The sequence below is a fragment of the Pipistrellus hanaki genome (assembly GCF_964339955.1).
Source record: "Pipistrellus hanaki genome assembly, chromosome: 10".
NCBI classification, from domain to species: domain Eukaryota; kingdom Metazoa; phylum Chordata; class Mammalia; order Chiroptera; family Vespertilionidae; genus Pipistrellus; species Pipistrellus hanaki.
Genome location: NC_140512.1, coordinates 29,793,732 through 29,814,234, shown reverse-complemented (window position 1 = coordinate 29,814,234; position 20,503 = coordinate 29,793,732). Strand labels below are relative to the sequence as shown.

General features: G+C 41.0%; 2 protein-coding genes across 3 annotated transcripts in view; one reads left to right on the top strand and one right to left on the bottom strand.

Annotated features, from left to right (window-relative positions):
- Nucleotides 1-5,436, top strand: part of SGCE (sarcoglycan epsilon) — a 126,734-nt gene extending 121,298 nt beyond the window's left edge. The window contains exon 12 of the transcript XR_014796111.1: nucleotides 4,691-5,436. The gene's annotated coding sequence lies outside the window, so the exon portion shown is untranslated. The remainder of the gene's footprint in view (nucleotides 1-4,690) is intronic.
- CASD1 (CAS1 domain containing 1) overlaps nucleotides 1-7,999 on the bottom strand; it is a 38,334-nt gene extending 30,335 nt beyond the window's left edge. Inside the window, exons 1-2 of one of the 2 annotated variants that reach the window (XM_084896666.1) lie at nucleotides 7,925-7,999; nucleotides 403-499 (exon numbers count right to left, since the gene is read on the bottom strand). In XM_084896666.1, the coding sequence (XP_084752792.1) occupies nucleotides 403-425 (23 nt within the window). In that variant the 5' untranslated portion in view covers nucleotides 426-499; nucleotides 7,925-7,999. Of the gene's footprint in view, nucleotides 1-402; nucleotides 500-7,469; nucleotides 7,773-7,924 lie in introns of those variants that run through there. The other variant, XM_084896665.1, reaches the window with a different exon arrangement.
- Between the last annotated feature and the right edge of the window lie 12,504 nt (nucleotides 8,000-20,503).

Here is a 20,503-nt window from a genome sequence, read left to right as displayed (position 1 = left end):
GGCCATGTTTGTTTAACCTACCAGTTCCTGTATGATCAACTAACTCTCAATAATAACAGCCCCAATTTATTAAGTGTTTAAGATGAACTCTAACCATATTAAGCATTTTATATCCATTATTTCAGAATAAGTCTATGCGGTAGCTATCCAACTCCCAAACCGAAAGTCCTTTACTCAAGGGCCTGCTCATCTCTCACCTGGGATAAAGCAGCTTGGCTAAAAAAGCTCTTTGTTGGGGAGGAATCTTCATTTGGACTCACTTCCACTCCTACCTTCCTTCAGCAATTCTCACCATCATATATAGAAGTACCATATAGTACTCTCTTTGTTTCATCAACCCTTGTCCATTAGATATTATAACCCATCATAGGAAATACAAACAACAAAATGGAGAAATCTTACTTGTTTTTGTATTTATGCATCATACAACTGTGAGGTTGCCAAACTTTCTCTCCAAGAAATCTGCCACTTGAAAGAAGGTACTCACATGAGTCATTGCCTATGAAACACAACAGTGTTGGAAACAATAGTTAAATTTTTATATGTTGGTTATCTGACCCCATGTAAGCTCTTTGAGATGAGAAACTACAAGTCTTTATGCTTCACTATACCTTTTAGGTACATATTACTTATCTACAGAAATATAATACATATTGAGACTCCTTAACTCCTAAATGCTACATTCACTGCTTTGGCAGTTTCCTCTGCTTCAGGTTTTCTTTGTGGGAACATCATCTCAGTCACAAACAGCCTTTGTATCCGTTTATCACTCCTCCTTCTAGTAGGGAAAGAAAGGTTTAAGAAATAAAAGATGAGACTTTGGAAATGACTTTCTACTACTCAACTATTATAACACATTGTGCATTAGCATAATTGAAAACCTACTAGTTAATACTGAGACTTTTTATCAATCTACTCTGATTTTCACAACTTCCCTATGAGTCTTCTACCCCTTTCTGTAAACGTGTGAACAGAGGAAGACTTATTCAGGAACCTCTTAAAAAGCTTACTAAAACGTCATCCTTTTACAGTCTTACAAAGATAAGACTTAAAACTGGCCACATCAGTATCAGTAACACCAGGCAGACTTAACAGTTACAACATTCAGCCTCTCTACTTCTCTTGATATCTTTTGCCTTCCTTTAGGATAACCAAACAACTCCTCCCAGGATGGTTTGGACTGTGAGTTTTACACGGAAAGTTCCACAACTGGGCAGTCCTCAGTCCTCTGTAAACGGGGACAGGCGGCACTCTTCTTCCTTTGGCCATTTTACTGTACATTAGCTTAAACGAGTGAAGGAGTTAGTAAGGGGGTTGGAGGCATTTAAAAAGTTCAAATATGTCAAATGGATGAGGGGAAAAAAGATGTTTAGATTAAATGTGGGGTTCTAATAAAATATATGTATTACTTAATTTAATTTTGAGTTCTTTATTAATAGTCAACAGCACACTCTGTTTTACAAATAGGTAAGGTCAGGACAAAACATCTGATAAGAGGAATATTACAGAACAAGAATTGTACTGAACCATTCAGACTGGAGATAAGAAAGACCCAAAGATATTTTAAAAAGAACACATCTTTTTTCTCTCAATCCAGTTACCTATTTATCTGGCCAACATGTAGATAAAAAGAAATACAAATGCAAGATATGTATATATAAATAATGAAAGTGTTGCCAATTCAGTGTCATAAATTTTAAAATAGAACAGGAAGGAAAAGTGAAAATACTGCACTACTACGTCAATAACAATAGAAAAGGAATGCAGAATATCAATTATTAAATTTTTGCAATTATATATGTAGTCTGTGCAGGTTTTCTGTATTTCAAAGATTTTTTAATAACACCTCTTTAAGGAAACTATAATCAGTTCTTAATTCTTTCCAATTATTAAAAACAAGTTATAGTTCCAATAAACAAAATTAAGTATATAAATAATCCAGGAGTAAAGAAAGGACTTTAGGAACACACAATTATTTTCCTAAAAATAGCATTCTTTTATAATAGTCATATAGAAAAATCATATTAAATGTTCAAAATTAGGATGAAAATTCCATGTTTATAGCATTTCTACCTCTTCAAATACATCTATTAAACCAAGTGAGATGTTAGCAACACATTTAATTTCTTAGAAAATTATAAGAAGTTGCAAATAACTAGGTATTAATTTTGTGGGGTTTTTCTTTCTTCCTCCTTTTTATAAAGTTGTTATTTGGTTTTGATTTTTTAATAGAAGCCTAAACAGAAATACACCTTGATCAATATTCACTGTATGGAATTATGTTATTTGTTAATCATCAATATGATTTTCTGAAGATAGATTTACCATAGCCAGTCTTTTCCTACACCAGAAATTGTGTTTTAAAATGTTAAGTCCTGGTTTCCTCTTCAAAACTACTACTCACACATTCTTTTTCAGTAGTTCAGTTAATAGGAAACAATGGCTCTAATTTGATGAACCCATATCAGAAAAGCTCCACAGAAAACAAAGTGAAGTTGTCACTAAACAAAAAGCACTGTAAACTCAGAATTTTGAGACTACTGGTCTTTCCAGAGAAGTTCTTTCTTTTATAAAAATATGTTTTCACTGGTTTCAGAGAGGAAGGGAGAGGGAGAAAGAAATAGAAACATCAACAATGAGAATCACTGATTGTCTGCCTCCTGCATGCCCTCCACTGGGGATGGGGCCAGCAACCTGGGCAAGTGCCCTGACCTCCTGATTCATAGGTTGGTCCTCAACCACTGAGCCACACTGGTTCAGTAGGGAAGAAGTTCTTAGTTTGTTAACGAATGCTAGTTGATGATGACTCTTCTTATAATATTTTATGATGCAAAGTTTTTTTTACAAGCCTGTATCTGAACAAAATAGTCTCTGCATATAAGTTAAGGTTCTGTCAAAGACAGAAATTATATAAGCTGCATTGATAGATAATATAATGTAACATGAAGAATTGTTAGAAAAGTAAAAGAACTGCTAACGAGACAAGTGAAAAGATGAGACTGCTTTTTATATTTGTCAGCAGAATAAATTATCCTGCTCTAGAAAGGAAAACTTTACAAAATTCCATACTGTAAAAGTGCTTTTTCTGGGGAAAAAAATTTTTGGGATCAAATCAGTAAATATAAATATAGATATAAAATAAGTTAATTTGACTTTTTAAATCATACACACACACACACACACACACACACACACACACACACACTAGTGGCGTATTTTCCTTTCAAAATTTACCCAGAAAAATCCCAAACAAAAGAACACAACAAAACCAGTCATTATTTTCAATTGCCTCATATAATTCTGATAGCTACTTTATAATACAACAAGCATGAGATGAAAGTTGCTCAGATAAATCAAGCTACACACATATACACACCCACACACACCAACACAGAACAACTAAAGGGACAGAATTATCTACTTCATCTATCTCTAATACTAAGATTATCTTCTTGAATGGTTGTCTCATTCTTCATTCTGTTATCTTAAGCATAAGCATTCTGGTTTGTCAATCTCAAATTGCAGGTTTTTATGCACAATTGTTCTATAATAGAAAGACACTAAAAGCAAGCAAAGTAAGTAAAAAGACAAACATGTTTTGAAAAAGCTGAAAAGCAATATGTAACTCCTGAAGAAAACATGTGCTGTGCTAAGTAAAGCAGAGTTGATACTTTCTTTTGAAGAGAATACCTCTGGCACACTGCATCCTATTTAGAGGAGTCACCTACCAAAGCTGTGTTTCTTACCACTAACCATGTAAATCCCAGATCATAAAGTTTCCAGTATGATCTGCAGTATAATTTGTTTGCCTAAAATTCAGCAAGTTGTATTTTAGTTTGTGCTGAAAAAATCACCATTTACATTTTTCTTTAGATAAGCGAGGAGAGCCTCATTACAAGTGGTGTCATAGAGATCAGGGTTTTCCTAGCAGTCAAAGGAAGAAAGGGTTAAGAGGCCGAGGCTACTTCTTTCTTGCTTTAATTTCTGAAGCCTTGAGCTTACTTTTCTCCAAAACATGTGCTATCTACTATTTGCATTTAGTATGCCTATTGATAGAAGGAATTCAGATTTCAACAAAATTAAAGCATTTGTAGCAAGTTAACTTGATCAATTAAAATACTGAACTATATCCAGGTTGGAACTACTCTTAGAGCAATAGATACTGGCCTTTTGTCACAGAAACATTATTTGGAATTTGTAATTATATTATTAATGGACATTTTGTGATCCAGTAATATTAGAGTTTGATAACATTTTGAAAAAAATATAGTTAAAAGTTTAATTATTTTAAAAATGTCATTCTAGTATATTATGTAACAGTAATATTAATAATGCAAAAAAAAAAAAACCACCCTACTTTCTAAAATTGAGATCAGAACATGAAATTCAATTAAAAGCAGAAGAACCAAATGCAAGAAGAAAAACAGTAGGAAAAAGGACTCTAAAAATCTAATGATCTCATATTTATGAAGTTAAGCTTTGTGTGTTAAGTTTTGATGATTTAAAGATAAACAAAACACTCATGGAAGCTCAAGGATGTTTTGTGTGGGGGAAGACAGATAAAAATTATTATAATACAACATGGTAAGTTGTGCTAATTGCTGTAAAAACATTGAACTCCTAATTCTGCCCTCTGTAGTGGTGACATTTGAACCAGGCCTTGAAGGAAAAATCTGTTCTTTCTTTGCAGGAGAAAAAGACCATCGAAGTCAAAGAAAATAAAATATTTGTGAGATACATAAAAGGGTAAAGCATGTTTAGACTGTGAGCCTGGAGTTTAGGAAGAAGAAAGCAGGTAATAAAAAGTAGGCTGGTCAGATTTTGAAGTTCTACATATGCAACTTTTAAAAAGTCAACTTTACTGGAAAAAGAATAGGAAGTTTCTCGCTGGTGCTGTACAGGCTGCTTTAATATTTTTAAATGTTTAGTCCAGGTCCCTCTGGAAATGCTTTCCCACTCCATCTGCTATAATCACCAGTGTAAGAAGCTGCAGGAAGGCAGACTGGAGCATAATGGCTTGAGGCTGACTAACTGGTTCTAACTCCTACCTCAGTCACTAACAGAATGTCCTTAGGCAACTTAACCTCTCAATGACTCATCTTTAAAATGTAAATAATACCTCAACTTGCAACTTGAAGAATCCAAGAACATTGATTATAAGACACATTATTATTTTATGTAACAGTAGGAAAATTTTATCAATTAAACTTTGACATGCAATCAAAGATTTCAAAGTCATCCTGATTATAGAAATATTACAGATGGGGCAGAGGAGGAGGATCAAAGGTGGTAAATTGCATCTTCCTCACAGAATGCTTATAAATACAAAATGAATTAAAACGGGTAAAACCTGTTGGAACAGCACGTTGTGTTTACCAAGCTTTACTTTGTGCAGTGTGTAATTCTTCTACTTTCTGTTTATAAATAAAGCAAGAGATACTAAATATGTGTCTTCCTTCTACTGCATCCACTCTCCCTTGCCTGAGGCAAACTCATACCCACACATTGGCCTAAACCTCTATATCTAATATAAGGTCCTTTTTTATTCTAGAGACTCATGATATTGTGATTCAAGCGCATAGTTATCTTTGTGTAAAGGGAACTGCACTTGACTCCATTTTACACTGCCAAAGCATAAGGATGGCTAAAAAGTTCCTGGTAAGATTATTTTTCCCAAACAGAGTCTGGCTCAAGTTCCTGACATTCAGTTTGGGCAAGTACACACACCAGGTGTCCCGCTTCACACTCAAGGAACTGAAGCACCTAGGGAAGCTGGTGAGGAGATTCTGGAGGAGGCTTTATAAACAACCCCAGATTGCTACACTGACTCATAAATTCCATCTGACATTCTATTTCCCCTGCTGATGACAGACCCCGAAAAGGATGCAATAATCTAAATATAATCATTGGTATCCAAGCTTATCAAAAGATGCACAATGAAAAACTGGGGGGGGGGGGGGGGGGGGAGAAGTGGGAAGACAGATTCTTTTTACTTTTAGGAACACAGCACCAAAGTTACACATAATTGAGTTGGATTACTGTCATCTTATACCAAAGCAGCATGTGATTAACAGTAGTTAGAAAGTTTTCTTCCAAAGTACCACAGATTCATGCATCAAGATTGCCAGTTTTACTGTTGCATGTGCCATTTCAGGTGCACCGAAGCCCTCCCAGGTCATATGGCTCTGATCGACAGGAGACTGGAGGAGAAAGGCCAAAAGGGTATAACAATTTTTTTTTTAATCTTTTAAAATCAATTTAGTGCGTTTATGCAAAAAGCGACCCATCTGTATAGCACGGGAACCTTAAGGTTTTGAATCCTCAAGCATTTGGAGAAAACAAAGCAGCAAAATGCACCAAAACGTTCTGCCCTTGGAAAGACTTCCGGGGATGAGAAGAGCTCGGATTCCAGAACAGCCCACTTGGTGGACGTCTTGCCAGAGCGGGTGCGAAATTAAATGGCAAGAGCGTTCCATGCCCACCTGTCTATTGCACAGTGCGTCTTGACCAGTTTTATCTCACAGAGCTGCCCTGATAACAGTTCCCATAATACGAAGAGCCCCAAAGAAGAGATCCCATCATTATTAATTTCCCTCGGCCTGCCAGTCTCTCTCCTAGTGGCAATTTGAGAAAGAGAGAGAAAGCAAACACACACACACACACACACAGAACCCACAAGGACAAAGTCAGCATCCCTTGATGACTGCAAGGTCACTCCTTCTGAAGCAAGGAGGTGGCTGCCTTGACAATCATGTAAGCACCCACCGGCCTCCAGCTCGCCCTCACTGCCCCCCTGGCCGCTCAAAACTTCCCCGGGGCCCATGTGCCCGGGGCAGCGCCTGGACTCGGGGGAAAGTGTGCAACCACTACAGAGCCCCGTGCACGTGTCTGAGTGGCAGAGGCTGTCACACCTCCTCCACTTGGCCGGGCATCGGGGCCAGCTGTCGCGGCGCCCGGGGGGGCCCAGGACCAGGGGGCGGCCCCCGTCGCTGTCCAACAAACAACACAGCTCGGCCCGCGGGCGGGCGGTTCGGGGGGCAGAGGCCGCCGGGAACAAAAGGCTGGAGAGCCGGACCCCCAGCCAGGGGCGCGGCGACCCCACTGCAGGCGGAGGGGCCCTGGCAGGCGGCCTCTGCCTCCGGGCACCCCGGGCTGGGCGCCCCGGCCGCCTGCCAGCGCCCCCCGGGCGGGCGGGAGGCGCCGGGACCCCAGCAGCCCCGCCGGCCCGAGGAGGCGCCCCGACCCCAGCGCGGGCGGCCGGGGGAGCCGAACCCCGGGGCCTCCCCCCCGGGCGGCCCGCGCCGGGGTCCCCGCCGGCCGGGACACCCGGGGGCACGCGGGACCGCGCCTCCCCGGGCCGGGCGCGGGCGGGCGGGCGGCCGCGGAGCGTGGGCGTGTGTGGGCGCGGGGGGCGGCCTCGGCGCCGCCGCCGCCTCCTCCCCCGGCCGGGCAGGGGGAGGGCCCCTCACCTCGGTAGCGGCGGGAGGCGAGGTGGCACCCCGCGAGCAGCAGCACGGCCGCCAGCGCCAGCACCTTGGCGCTCCTCACGCTGAAGTAGTGGTTGATCTCCCGCTTGCCCAGGGTGTAGGCCAGAGCCGCCATCTTGGTTCCTCCATGACAACAGCGCGCGGCGGAGCGGGGAAGGGGCGCCGCGCAGGGGCCGCGCTGGGGCTGCCGCGGCCGCCGCAGCCAGGCCAGCAGCCGCCGCCCGGCCCCGCGGCCGCCCCCCGCGCCGCCCGCCGGCCCGCCCGGGCCCGCGGCCGCCGCGACCCCGGCCTCCGGCCCCTCCTCGGCCCCGGCCCCGGCCGCCGCCTCGGCCGCCTCCCCCCAGCCCCGTCTCCGCTGCTCCGCCGTGCCGGTAGCCCAGGCGCCCCGGACGCCTGTCTCCTCCCCTTCCTCCTGCGCCTCCCTTTTAGCCTCCTGCCTTAATAGCGGCTGCGTCTCCTCCGAGGGGGGTCCGGATGCCCGGGGCTCCGGGGTCAGGGGCCCCCGACGGCCCTCCGGGGTCACCGGGTCACGGGCTGCGGCGGCGGCCGGCGGCGGCGGCGGCGGCGGCCCAGACATGGGGGGAGGGAGGGGGGACGGGGCCCGACGGGGCCGGAAGGCGCGCTCCGCAGCTGCCCCTGGCTCCCCGGCTCCCGGGCTCCCCGGCCGCCCGCCCGCCACCTGAGCCCAGGTTGGGGCACTAGAACCACAGTTCCGGAAGGAAAGGACACATCACACACCGTCCCACTTCCTCCTGGCACCCGGGCACCCGGTGTCCCGGGACGTTCTGCCCCCGAGCCCGCCCCGATGCCACCACCTGGGCCGCCTCCAGGCCGCCGGGCGCCCGCCCGCCCTGCAGCCCCCAGATGCTGGCCCCGGGGTGGAGGCCTGGGGTGCGACCAGTCTCCACTCTCAAGTCACACAGCCTGGGCCCGTTTCTCCTGTAACTTTTATTTTTTTATTTTTATTTATTTTTTATTGGAAGGTCTGTTTGGCCCAGTTCCAGGGGGCGAAGATAAGCCAGCGTGCAGAGGGAGCCTAGCGCGGAGCCTCCCTCTTTATTGGCGTTTACACAGGGTGGATGTGCCAGCCATGGGGTGTGTGTGTGCGTGCATGGGGCGGCCATCCCCGCTGCCACAGGTGGTTCATGGTTTGTGGTTCTGCATAAAGAGAAGCATCCCTTGCCGAAACCGAAACCGGTTTGGCTCAGTGGGTAGAACCTCGGTCTGCAGACTGAAAGGTCCCAGATTCCATTCCGGTCAAAGGCATGTATCTTGGTGGCAGGCACAACCCCGGTGGGGGGTGTCCAGGAGGCAGCTGATCAGTGCTTCTAGCTCTCTGTCCCTCTCTCTTCCTCTCTGTAAAAAAAATCAATAAAACATATTGAGAGAGAGAGAGAAGCTCCCCTTGGCCCTGTTCCACCACTGTTTTCTGTCCTTTGCCCTCCTTTCATCCTACCCTGTTTTTCTGTTTTTCTTCTTGGTGTGGCCTGTGCAGCCTTCCAGGCGGGCATGCTTTCTGACATTGCTTCCCTCTGTCCTCGCCTGGTGTAGCATGGGCCCTTAGTCAGTGGGGGTGTCTTCAAGGATTCTTGGCCCCCAACTTTCCCGCGTAGCCGTTACTGAACTGGTGTTCATAGACCCCTCTTAAAATCATGGAGCGTTAGGTATGAAGGGACAATAGAGATCTCGTCACCCCACGCCTTTTCAATCCAAGGACTCTTTTTTATTATGTTTTCATCCAAGGACCCCATATCTTGAAAGATTTTGTCACTTAAATGAAATCACATACATCACTGTCGTGGGTGCAATGCTAATAAAGCAATAAAGTTAAAATAAGTGTACAAACACTAGGGCTCTGTTCCCTGCAAGTGCTCAGCTTAATTTTGGCTGTCACTCTTCTAATCCAAGGGTAATCACATGCTGAGGAATTAAATCAGATATTGCTAAACTCAGATAAATAACTCCGCTAACAATATACGGTCTGCCAGTCACATTCCCAGAAATTGCTATGATGTCATCAACAGCAAATTAGAATTTCTGATAAGTGTGTGATAACCAGTGTTAACCCACAAGAGTTGATGGAACGTCTGCCAAAAGTAAAGAAACTTGACATTTTGTTTAATGGCAATTTCCAGAAGGCTTTCTGAAATATTGTAAATAGCGGGTGGACCTCCTCCTTCCCTCTGCCTCTGCTCTGAAGCTCTTCCTGTCCCCCTTTGGGGGAGTGTTGGTGATTCCATCAGTCATCCCTATGTCAATTATCTCCTCTTGGTCTCTTAAAAACTCTCCCTTGCTCCCGGCTGCTTCCTTTGCACCAATTAGTTTTCTCTTTTTAGTGAAACACATCCATAAAACTCTGTGTTTCTGTGTGTTTACCTCTGCATCTCTCTTTCCTTCTCTGACAAGTATCTAGAAAGAATAGTGTTGACTTTGTGGTATTTACTTGCTCCCACTCCCATTCCCCATTCTACATAACTCTCAAATATGTTGCCTCTTCTTATCGGATTGTTGCTGTTGCCTTGGGCAAGTCATGTTTTCTTGCCTGACTTTCTTATAATTGCAACTCATCTTCCTCATGTCTTCCTCAGTAAGTCATCTTCCTCTTACTGCCTCTCTGACATTCTTCTGGTCAGACTGAACTTCCTTCAGCTAAAATGTGGATGATGCTAAACACTGGTTAGTGGCTCCACATTTATTTGTCTGCCCTTACATGGTACAGAATGTTTACTAATGCTCAGCAGGTCACCTCACGCCCCAGGGGTCTGATAAAAGAGAAGCCATCTGATAGGAATACTGTCAACCTATTTTCTCAATGTGCATTATTTCAAAAAACAAAAACAAAAAAACCAAACCCCCTTCCCCCCCAAAACAAAACAAAACAAAACAAAACAACAACAACCAAAAAAACACAACCAAAAAACCCTGTCACACTTTATCTTCCTTTTATTTATTTGTAAGCCACATATTTATTTCCCATTGTACTACAGGAAGCCATGCGGACAGGATGGGACAGGATAAGGACACAAATAGAGCAGCCAGTTCAATAAGAGGAGCGCAGTTTTGAAGTGAGAATCTTTTGGAACAAACAGTTCCTCCTATACTGTGATCATTTATTGCTGTTTATACCAATGTGATTTTGTTTAACCAAGTATAACTGGTAACATTAGTTTCAGATGTATAATACAATGATTTTTTATATATTGCAAAAACGATAAACACAATGAGTCCAATTAATATAGTTAATATATTCATTATCATACAGTTACAGATTTCTTCTTATGATTAGAAGTTTGTTTTTTTTTTTATATATATATTTTATTGATTTTGTACCGAGAGGAAGGGAGAGGGATAGAGAGCCAGAAACATCGATGAGAGAGAGTCATCGATCAGCTGCCTCTTGCACACCCCCTACTGGGGATATGCCCGCAACCAAGGTACATGCCCTTGACCGGAATAGAACCCGGGACCTTTCAGTCTCCAAGCCGACGCTCTATCCATTGAGCCAAACCGGTCCCGGCAGAAGTTCTTTTTATTTTATTTAATATATTTTATTGATATTTTACAGAAAGGAGGAAGGGAGAGAGATAGAGAGCTAGAAACGTCGATGAGAGAGAAACATCGACCAGCTGCCTCTTGCACACCCCCCACCGGGGATGTGCCCGCAACCAACGTATATGCCCTTGACCGGAATCGAACCTGGGACTTTTCAGTCCACAGACCGACGCTCCACCACTGAGCCAAACCGGTTTCAGCTGATTAGAAGTTTTTAAATCTACTCTCTTAGCAACTTTTAAAAGTGCAATACATGCCGAAACTGGCTCTTCAAAGAACTCTCTCATTGACGTTTCTAGCTCTCTATCTCTCTCTCTTCCTCTCTGTAAAAAATCAATAAAATATATATTTTTTTTTAAAAAAAGCAATACAGTATTATTAGCTAGTTCCCTCTGACTTGAAAAATTTCTCTTCCCTCTTCCCAAGCTATCTCTTTCATCTGTGTCCTTGACTATACCAATACTATTCATTTGAGAACCTGGTCTCTTAAGATTCCTTCTTTATTCCTCTTCACTGTATGTATGTGTATATTCAAATGCTTCCCAGATAAAGAACCTTCCTTAATTCACTACATTCTCTTCTCCTTAACCATCAAACTTCTGGAAGTTCAGTCTATGATTACTGTTCCTATTTTTTCCCAACTACTTATTGGTTCTTTAATCACTTGAAAATTGACTTCTGCTCCGATTATTTTATTTAAAGCACTCCTTCAAATGTCTGCCGAAACCTGAGTGACCACATCCAATGTCATTATCTTAGCTTTATCTTTCCTGACTATGTAGCATAGTTGAAATATTTGCTATCTTAAAATCTTCTCTTTGTGGCTTCCATGCTACTGCATCCTTCTGGCTCTCTTCTGTCCTTTCCCAGGCATCGCCAAGAAGAGCTCTCTTGCTTTTTCAAACCTCCTATTATCAGTGGTGAGCAAACTCATTAGCCAACAGAACCAAATATCAACAGTACAACGATTGAAATTTCTTTTAAGAGCCAATTTTTTTTTTAAAAAAAAAACCTTAAATTCTTTTTGAGAGCCATTTTTTTTTTTTTTAAACTAAAACTTCTAACACCACTTCTTCAAAATAGACTCACTCAGGCTGTGGTATTCTGTGGAAGAGACAAACTCAAGGGGCCAAATAGCTGCATGTGGCTTCTGAGCCGCAGTTTGCTGAACACGGCCCTATATGAAAGTGATTGGCCTCAATTATCCAAGCATGTAACCTGGGTTCCTCTCATTTGCTCCACAATTCTCTCACATAGGGACAGCTTTGTTGTGTATTTCATAATACCTCAGACTCAGTGTGTTGAAAATTGATTTTGTTTTCCTTCTAAGCCCATTCATCCTGTTATGCTTATCATTTAGTTCATTTATACCAATGTCCTTCAAGTTATTCCTGCTAATCTTTGCCTCATCTTCTTTCTCCTCTGCCTTATTTAAAGTATGGTTTTTAATGGGGATGGGGTGTGTTCACAAGATGAGCTACTGGGTAGTCAGAACCAAGAACTAAAACTTATAGTTAACTCCTGTTAAAAATGATTAAAGAAAATAAAGTTTGTTTGTACCACTTTTTGGAGAACTACAAAATAGGGTGATGTAGAAAGCTTTTATTGGATAAAGAATAAAGAAAAGGAAGAGAAAAATAGAAAATAGCTGGTTGGCTGGGGCCACATAGTCAAACTTGTCTGGGATGCAAAGAAACAGGGAAATAAGTACAGAGCCCAGAGTTTGCTTGGCATTTGGGCTTGGCTGACTGGATATACTGCATTTTGCTTAAGCAGAGTACTAGTAATTTACAGGGACAGGAAAGTGAACTAAGTTTTAGTTTTCTGATGTGGCACCCTGGGGCAGGAGAAGCTTCATCTTGGGCCTAGAAAGTTATTTCAACATTTCTAAGTATAATAAAATAAGGCTTCATTAATATTCCATAGAAGGACTTCCCCTAGTCTTCTGATTTGGTCTTTCTGTAGAACTATGCCAAGTGTACTTGGAAAGGAATCCTCAGGGCGAAGCATATTGTGTCTAGGAGCCTATCAAGTGGATTCACAGGTTATATTAACTATTTCCACTTAAACTCACAAAATAGAAGGTGACTTTTAATATCGCTATGGGGAATGTGAATTGAAGATGATTTTAATTAGTAAGCCCTAGTAAACAAGAGTAATATACAGAATGGGATCTCCTAAAACAAGCTCTTCATCAGCTACATTACATAGTTTAAAATAGATATATGCATAACCCATGGACACAGACAATAATGTGGTGAAGACCTGGTTAGGGGGTGGGAGTGGAGTAAAGGGGGGGAGGTTAATGAGAGAGGGAGGGGGACACCTGTAATACTTTCAACAATAAAGATTTTTTAAAGTTATGTCAATATATCAGATATATATTACATATAGTATTATATATAAACACATTTTATATATATATATTTATATACATATATATAACTTCTGCAAAAAAAATCCTAAAACATTTTGAAATTATCAAATTATTTGAAATAAGAATTTACATTCACTCATTATAAACCATGGCTCTTGCTGTAAGTTTATGATACTTGGAGATGAGAGTTACTACTGATATGAAGCCATCAAAATGGACAAATTAAGCATCCAAACATGAATTAAAGCTCTCCCTTTGAAAGCAAAAAGAAGTTTGTGAGCATGTGTGTGCAAAGGTCCAGATGTGCCTCAGCGGTATGCAGATTATTTTTAGCTAAAGGCAATTTCGGTTTCAGGCTCCAGAGAAACTCGTCTCTCCTCCCCACCACCCCTTAACTATCTAGAAGAATTTGAGTTGAGATCTTGCCCATAAGATAACTTCTTTTAACTTATCTATAAAGCAGAAAAAAATTTGTATTAAAGGTCTGCTCTTAGCATCTTGGAATGACTGTTTGAAGCCCCCCAGGCACCTTCCCTCATCCCTAGCTAAGGATGCCTTATACACATATCTCAGTCCCTCTTTCTGTTTCTGACTCTCATGTGGGTGAGGGTCATGCGTGCATGATACTAAATCCGCCTCTTGGTTTATTTGACCAGCCAAAAGAACCAGAGAAGGGAAAGGGGACCTCCGCGCCCCCCCCCCCCCATGAATGTTTTAAATCACATGCATTTACACCGTGTTTCCCCGAAAATAAGACATCCTCCGAAAATAAGACCTACTTACAGGTTTCCTTCTGAGTGAAATATAAGGCATCCCCCGAAAATAAGGCCCCCCCAGGCTCTGTCTCAGAATGCTATTGTTAAACATGAGAGATTTGGTCCACTGATTCTGAAAGAAATGGAGTCACAAGAAATTCACCAGGAAATTCAGGAATTGGATTGTTATGATGATGTTCCAGAAGATGATGACATGATTGTCATTGAATAAATGAGTAAATTCTTAATACTATAGGATTCACAGTCTGGTTTGTGTTGACAACTACCGTACTACCATACCGTATACAGGTAATAAATTTCCTTTATTTTCATTTAACAATAAATGTGTACCGTATTCTTCTTCATGGAAAAATAAGACATCCCTGAAAATAAGACCTAGTGCATCTTTGGGAGCAAAAATTAATATAAGACACTGTCTTATTTTCAGGGAAAACAGGGTATTAGTCTGTTAGTAGAGGAGTACATATTTTATAACTAAATATATATGTGCATAGTTGGAGGGGTGTGTGCTCAAATTTTCAACTGGTATGAATGCATGGTCAGAAGTGAAAATCACTTAGTCACTATACCCGGTTCATTTCACCTTCCTCAAGGCTCATTTCTCCCCACAATGCTGTGGTTTAGGCTCCAACCTGACCCTTGCAACAGGTTTCTACTGGCTTCCTTATCTCTAACTTTTCACTCTCAAATCTCTTTTCCCCGATCGCTGCTGGAATTATTTGTCTTGGGCTTATGGCGATCTTGTCATTTCCCTGCTTAAACACTTGCTTGGCTCCCTATTGGAACAAAATGAATCCCCAGCCTCCTGACATGATTTAGCCTAACTCTCCCTTTCTTCTGATTAGCTCTCATTCTATCTACACATGCTAAACCACAAGCCAGGAACATTAGTTTATGGCACTTTTCTCTTACCATTCCCTTCCCTTGAAATCCTTTTCCCCTTCACTCATATTCTACTTATTTAAAAATCTTTCTTCTTTCTTTTTCCTCTCCAGTTTTATTGAAATATAATTGACAAGTAAAATTGTTTATATGACAGTATACAATGTGGTGATTTGATATACACATAATTTGTGAAATGATAACCACAATCAGAAAAAAAAATTCCCCCTCCCCTTTAAAGACCTGCTCTATTTTGCCTCTTCCATGAAGTTAGCCCCAGGGCTCATTATCAGAATACAGTATAACTCTTTTCCTCCTCTGACTTATCATAGTTCTTTGTTCCTATCTATGCTTAAGTGTGTATTCAGCACAGGTGCCAGCCTGTTGGAACAGGGATCTTCCTTGTGAACATTGTGTGTATTGGGAAATTATCAGTTTTATCTTTTGGGATAAATGCCAATGTGCCTTAGAGTCTATTCAGTTATTATGTTTATCTTTCTCTTCTTTAGTCTCCTTCCTTCAGATTTTATGCACTGGGCCACAGGGAGTTAGTACTTTTTGTATTATTTGTAGGGGAAAATTGTGAAAGACTTGGAAATGGATCAAGATATTATGGTTGTCCTCAATGGGAAACTGGGCATTGTCCAGATTATCTGATTCTGTAGTGTCCCTGGATCTTTTATTATCTTTGAATTATTTTACATTGTTCTAAGTTATATAACATGTAGACTAATGCAAATTATTTTTGTCCATAGAAATGCAAATTGTATCTTGTTGGGATTCATTTGATTATTGCCCTGTGGATAGTGAGCAGTTTTGAAGTTTTACGTTTGTTTAGCAAATTTATTTCACCATTCTTAATGTTCATGTATGTGTAGTTCTTTGAATTCTCCTTTGAACCAATTATTATCTTACTGGTCCCCTCACTAATGAATTAAATAAAAGCTTTGACACATGTTCATTTTATATCTATATGAAAGTCATGGTATATCCTCTTCTAAAATTATCTTCTAACACATGAATATGCCTTGAACTTAAAAAATATTAATATTTCTTAAATTCAGGTTAAATATCACTTAATGAGGAACACTGGAAGAAATTGAGACACTTTCATCTTAGAATTTTTATGATTAGGGAGTAGAGAAATATTTTCCAAGTTGAATTTTGGCTTGTCTGAACAAGTGAACAATTTCCTGTTGAAGATTGAAAACTTATTATTATCACAATGAAATTAAACATTAGCCTTTGGATTCTTTGATCATGTTAAGTGTACACAAAACAAAACGAAAACCAAATGCCCAATTTTTATGTACTCAAATATTCAAAAACTAAATCAAAAGAATAAGAAATTCTAAAGTTGCATTTAGTTATTTTATTATATGTTTTTAGTATTTTTTTTTTAATCTGGAGGATTTCATCTTGAAAAAAAAATAGAAATCTTCCCTTTTGGAATTTGTATAAAGTAAACATTTCATATATAATAAGTCTTAAAAACAATATTCTGAATTCACCTTATATTCACACCTGTTCTTCTTGTCTTCAGACTGGGAAATACTTGAAAGTCAGCCTTGGGTCTCTGATTCTTTCTCTTTAAATTCTGTTTCTCCTACCTTTTCAGCTTCTATCTTCTTTCCTTCTGTTACGAGTCATGGTGTTTTCCCAGATATCTGTACTTTTGAGAAAGTGTTTTACTCTCACCCTGGTTTTAGCCTCATTCACTTTACTGGTTTGGACAAAGGTAAGAGAAGAGGAAATGAGAAATAATTGGACAGATTGGAGACAGATTTCAGAAGTAAAATCAATTCAATTTGATGGATTGCATGTGAGAGATAAGGGAGAGGGAGAATCAAGAGTGACTTCTGTTTCTGGCTTGAACAACTGGTGGCTTCAAGGACCCCTTACTTCCATGGGAAAGACTGGATTGGAGACAAGCCTGGGAAAGATTATCATAACATTTCTTCAGTCTCCTTTTGTTTACACTGAAGTATGTTTAAAAATTAAAACCCAGAAAATACAATACCTATTACATTTTCACGTGTGAAATTTGGCCCCACCTCACTGTCTTCAATACCCATCCCTCTAACCACCAACTTTTTAAAACATTTATTTTATTGTTGAGAGCATTACAGATGTCCTTAATCTGCCCCCTCCACCCGGCTTCAGCCCCACTCCAGGCTTTCACTGGACTATTCTGTCTATAGGTTATGCTTATATGTCTATACCTTCTTTAATGTCTTCCCATCTCCCCCCTCCCCCCACACACCTTCCATCTGTTCATGCTTCCATGCCTCTGGACTTACTTTGTTTGTCAGTTTATTTATTTATTTTTTCATTAGATTCCACATATAAGTCAGATTTTGTGATATTTGTCTTTCTCTAACTGGCTTATTTTAATTAGCATAATAATCTCTAGGTACATCCATTCTGTATCAAAGGGTAAGATGCCCCCCTTTTTTTTATAGTGCAGAGTTTTCCATTGTGCCTCCAATACCCTCTTGTAGGACAGAAAGTTGCACCTCCTGCTCCAAGTTGCACATTTCTCTTTTTAGGTGAAATCAACATGTTTTGCCAGTTAAAGAAATAAAGGGAGAGAGAGGGAGAGAGGGATGGTAGCATAACAATTATTTTGCCCTGGGTCTTCCTTAAGGGTTAAGATAAATTCTCCTTTCTGTAGGATAGTTGTTTTAGTATTATTATTTTAAAAGTTTTTATTGATTTGAGAGACAGAGGCAAGGAGGGAGGGAAAAGAGAGGGATGGAAGGAGAGAGAGAGATACAGAGAGAGAGAGAGAGAGAGAGAGAGAGAGAGAGAGAGAGAGAGAGAGAGAGAGAGAGAGAGAGAGAATGAGAGAAACACTGGTTGCCTCCCTTACGCCCCTGACTGGGGACCAAACTGCACCCTGGGCATGTGCCTTGACTGGGAATCAAACTAGTGACCTTTCAGTGCACCTAGTGATGCTTTGAACCGCACTGGCCAGGGCAGAACAGTTGTTCTAAATTGGCTGGAAATTTGCAGTTTATTGCTTTTTAAAAGATACTCTGTCATTTAGGGAAGGCAAATATGAATATATCCCATCACTTCTAAGGTGAAAGGTGTTAAGCATTGATCAGATTAGAGTGGGGCAGCTAGAATGGGAAAAAGAAATCCTAAATGACTTGCCTGGTTTTACGCCTTCTGGCCCAAATGGTACTGACATTTTCATCAAGCAGGCTAAGGAAAGCAATAGCGCGTAATTAATTTAGTGGTGATGCAGCTGACATGGCCTGAAACTGCCCTAGGCCTCAGGTAAGCAGCATCTTGGCCTTCCACTTTACACTGTATCGCATTTGAATGTGTGTAAACAAATCAGGATGCTTTTGTGTAGGGCTGTGTCGTTCACAGGGATGTGTGAAAATGTATTAGGTGATGTCTGTAAGGCACTTGAAATGATTTATTCTTTAGCCAGTTTTCCCTAAGGTGTAGTTTGTCTCCATCCCTTCTGATAACCATCTAGCTAGATGATAAAGAGCAATCTTCAGCTCAACAATTAGTGGGTTTCAGGAGATGACTCATAGACCTTACTCTCTGCACATACAACATATACTTACCTTTTCCATCATGTGATTCTATCTTTCTATTTGTGTGTGTGTGGGGGGGGGGGGAGATGGGGGTATGACATTGAGATATCATTTTCAGTTTGCAGAAGTGGCAGATATAACTTTGTGGTCCTTACGAAAAAAGTTTATACTATGGGGGTAGAATAATGTAGCAAAAAGAGTGTAAGTTTTGAAAAGAACAGTGAACAGTAAGGGTTTGGCACAGGCTCCAGCATTTACCAGCTAAATAATATGGCAAATCGTTTTACTTGTTGAACTTCAACTTTCTTACTTGTAAAATGAAGATAATAACATCTATCAACACTCAAGGTTGTTTTCATGACTATGTGAATAATGTACAGTTTTTGATACTTGGGTGATTGTTCAATCAGAGATTCTTTCATCCTTCAAAGTTCCTTGCACTAGTAAATTCACCAGCAGTTCTTAAATTTGTTCTCTGCCAGTCCGTATCTACAAAGTTAACATTTATGACTTAGAGACTGGGTGTTTGTTTTTTTAAAATTTTTAAAAATATATATTTTATTGATTTTTTACAGAGAGGAAGAGGTAGGGATAGAGTTAGAAACATCGATGAGAATCATGGATTAGCCGCCTCTTGCACACCCCCTACTGGGGATGTGCCCGCAACCAAGGTACATGCCCTTGACCAGAATCGAACCCAGAACCTTTCAGTCCTCAGGCCCACACTCTATCCACTGAGCCAAACCGGTTTCAGCGAGACTGGGTGTTTAATAGAAAGTAGCCTAATCAAGCACAGATACATTCCTTTAGATAATGAAATAACCCTTGTTTCAATCTGTTAAACAATACTCCAGTATTTATGGGGTCAGAAATAGGATATTGGTGACCAGCTATAATTGTAAGAAATATCAATCATGCTCTGTTAACCATGATTGTTTTGTTCTGATTAAAGAAGGCACATTCTAACCTGGCTGGGAGTTGCACGTGGTTCCTGGGAGCTCACCTGGAAATGTGGCCTATTCTCCCTATCACAGGAGCTTCCCATTATCATGGAAGGATTAACAACCTTATTGCAGACAACAGAGCCACCTGCCCTTTGCATATTGCCAGCTCTTTGAAGATACCTCCCCCCCAACCTTTGCATACCCATAGGCTTTTGCAAATTTCCAGCCTGCATTACCTGTAAACTGCTCATTTGTTATACCCTTTGCCAACTTCCCATGTAATCTTTGTCCTTCCACGCAATATAGGCAGCTGGCTTATGATGAGATGCAGAGCAGATTTTTGTGGATGGCTTGCTGCTCTCCCATACAATCTCATATGTGTTTCAACCCTGTCTCTGCTTAATTGACTCAAGTAGTGACAGGCAGCCTGGACCATTGCTTGTACAGTTACATTTTGATATTGAAAAGTCCTGCCATCCACCATCTTGCCTTATTCCAAGTTTCAAATAACTTAGTTTAATAGTTCACTCTTGTGATCATAAATAACCCCTGGAGATTATTTTCAATCACACAGGTTCAGACGCTGGTTTCATTATGTTTTGGCCAGATGGTTAAATTAGTTCAGTAAGAAGTATCAAGTAACCATATATGCCTCCTTGAGCATTTGGTGTTGAGTAACTAGATAGGCCAAATAATTTAATTCTGCTACATAATTTCATTAAGTAATAAAGGACTCAATAACTTAAAAGCATCATGGTTGTTGTTCTTTTTCTATCTGGAGATTAGAAAACCGAGCCCAAGAAAATCTACCCACCAATATTTCACCTTCATTGCTTTTAGATTCTGATGAATTCATTTATATTTGAAGTCCCAAATATGCTTATGACCTGTGAGGCTTTAACCATAAAACAATTACCAGGCTAGTTTT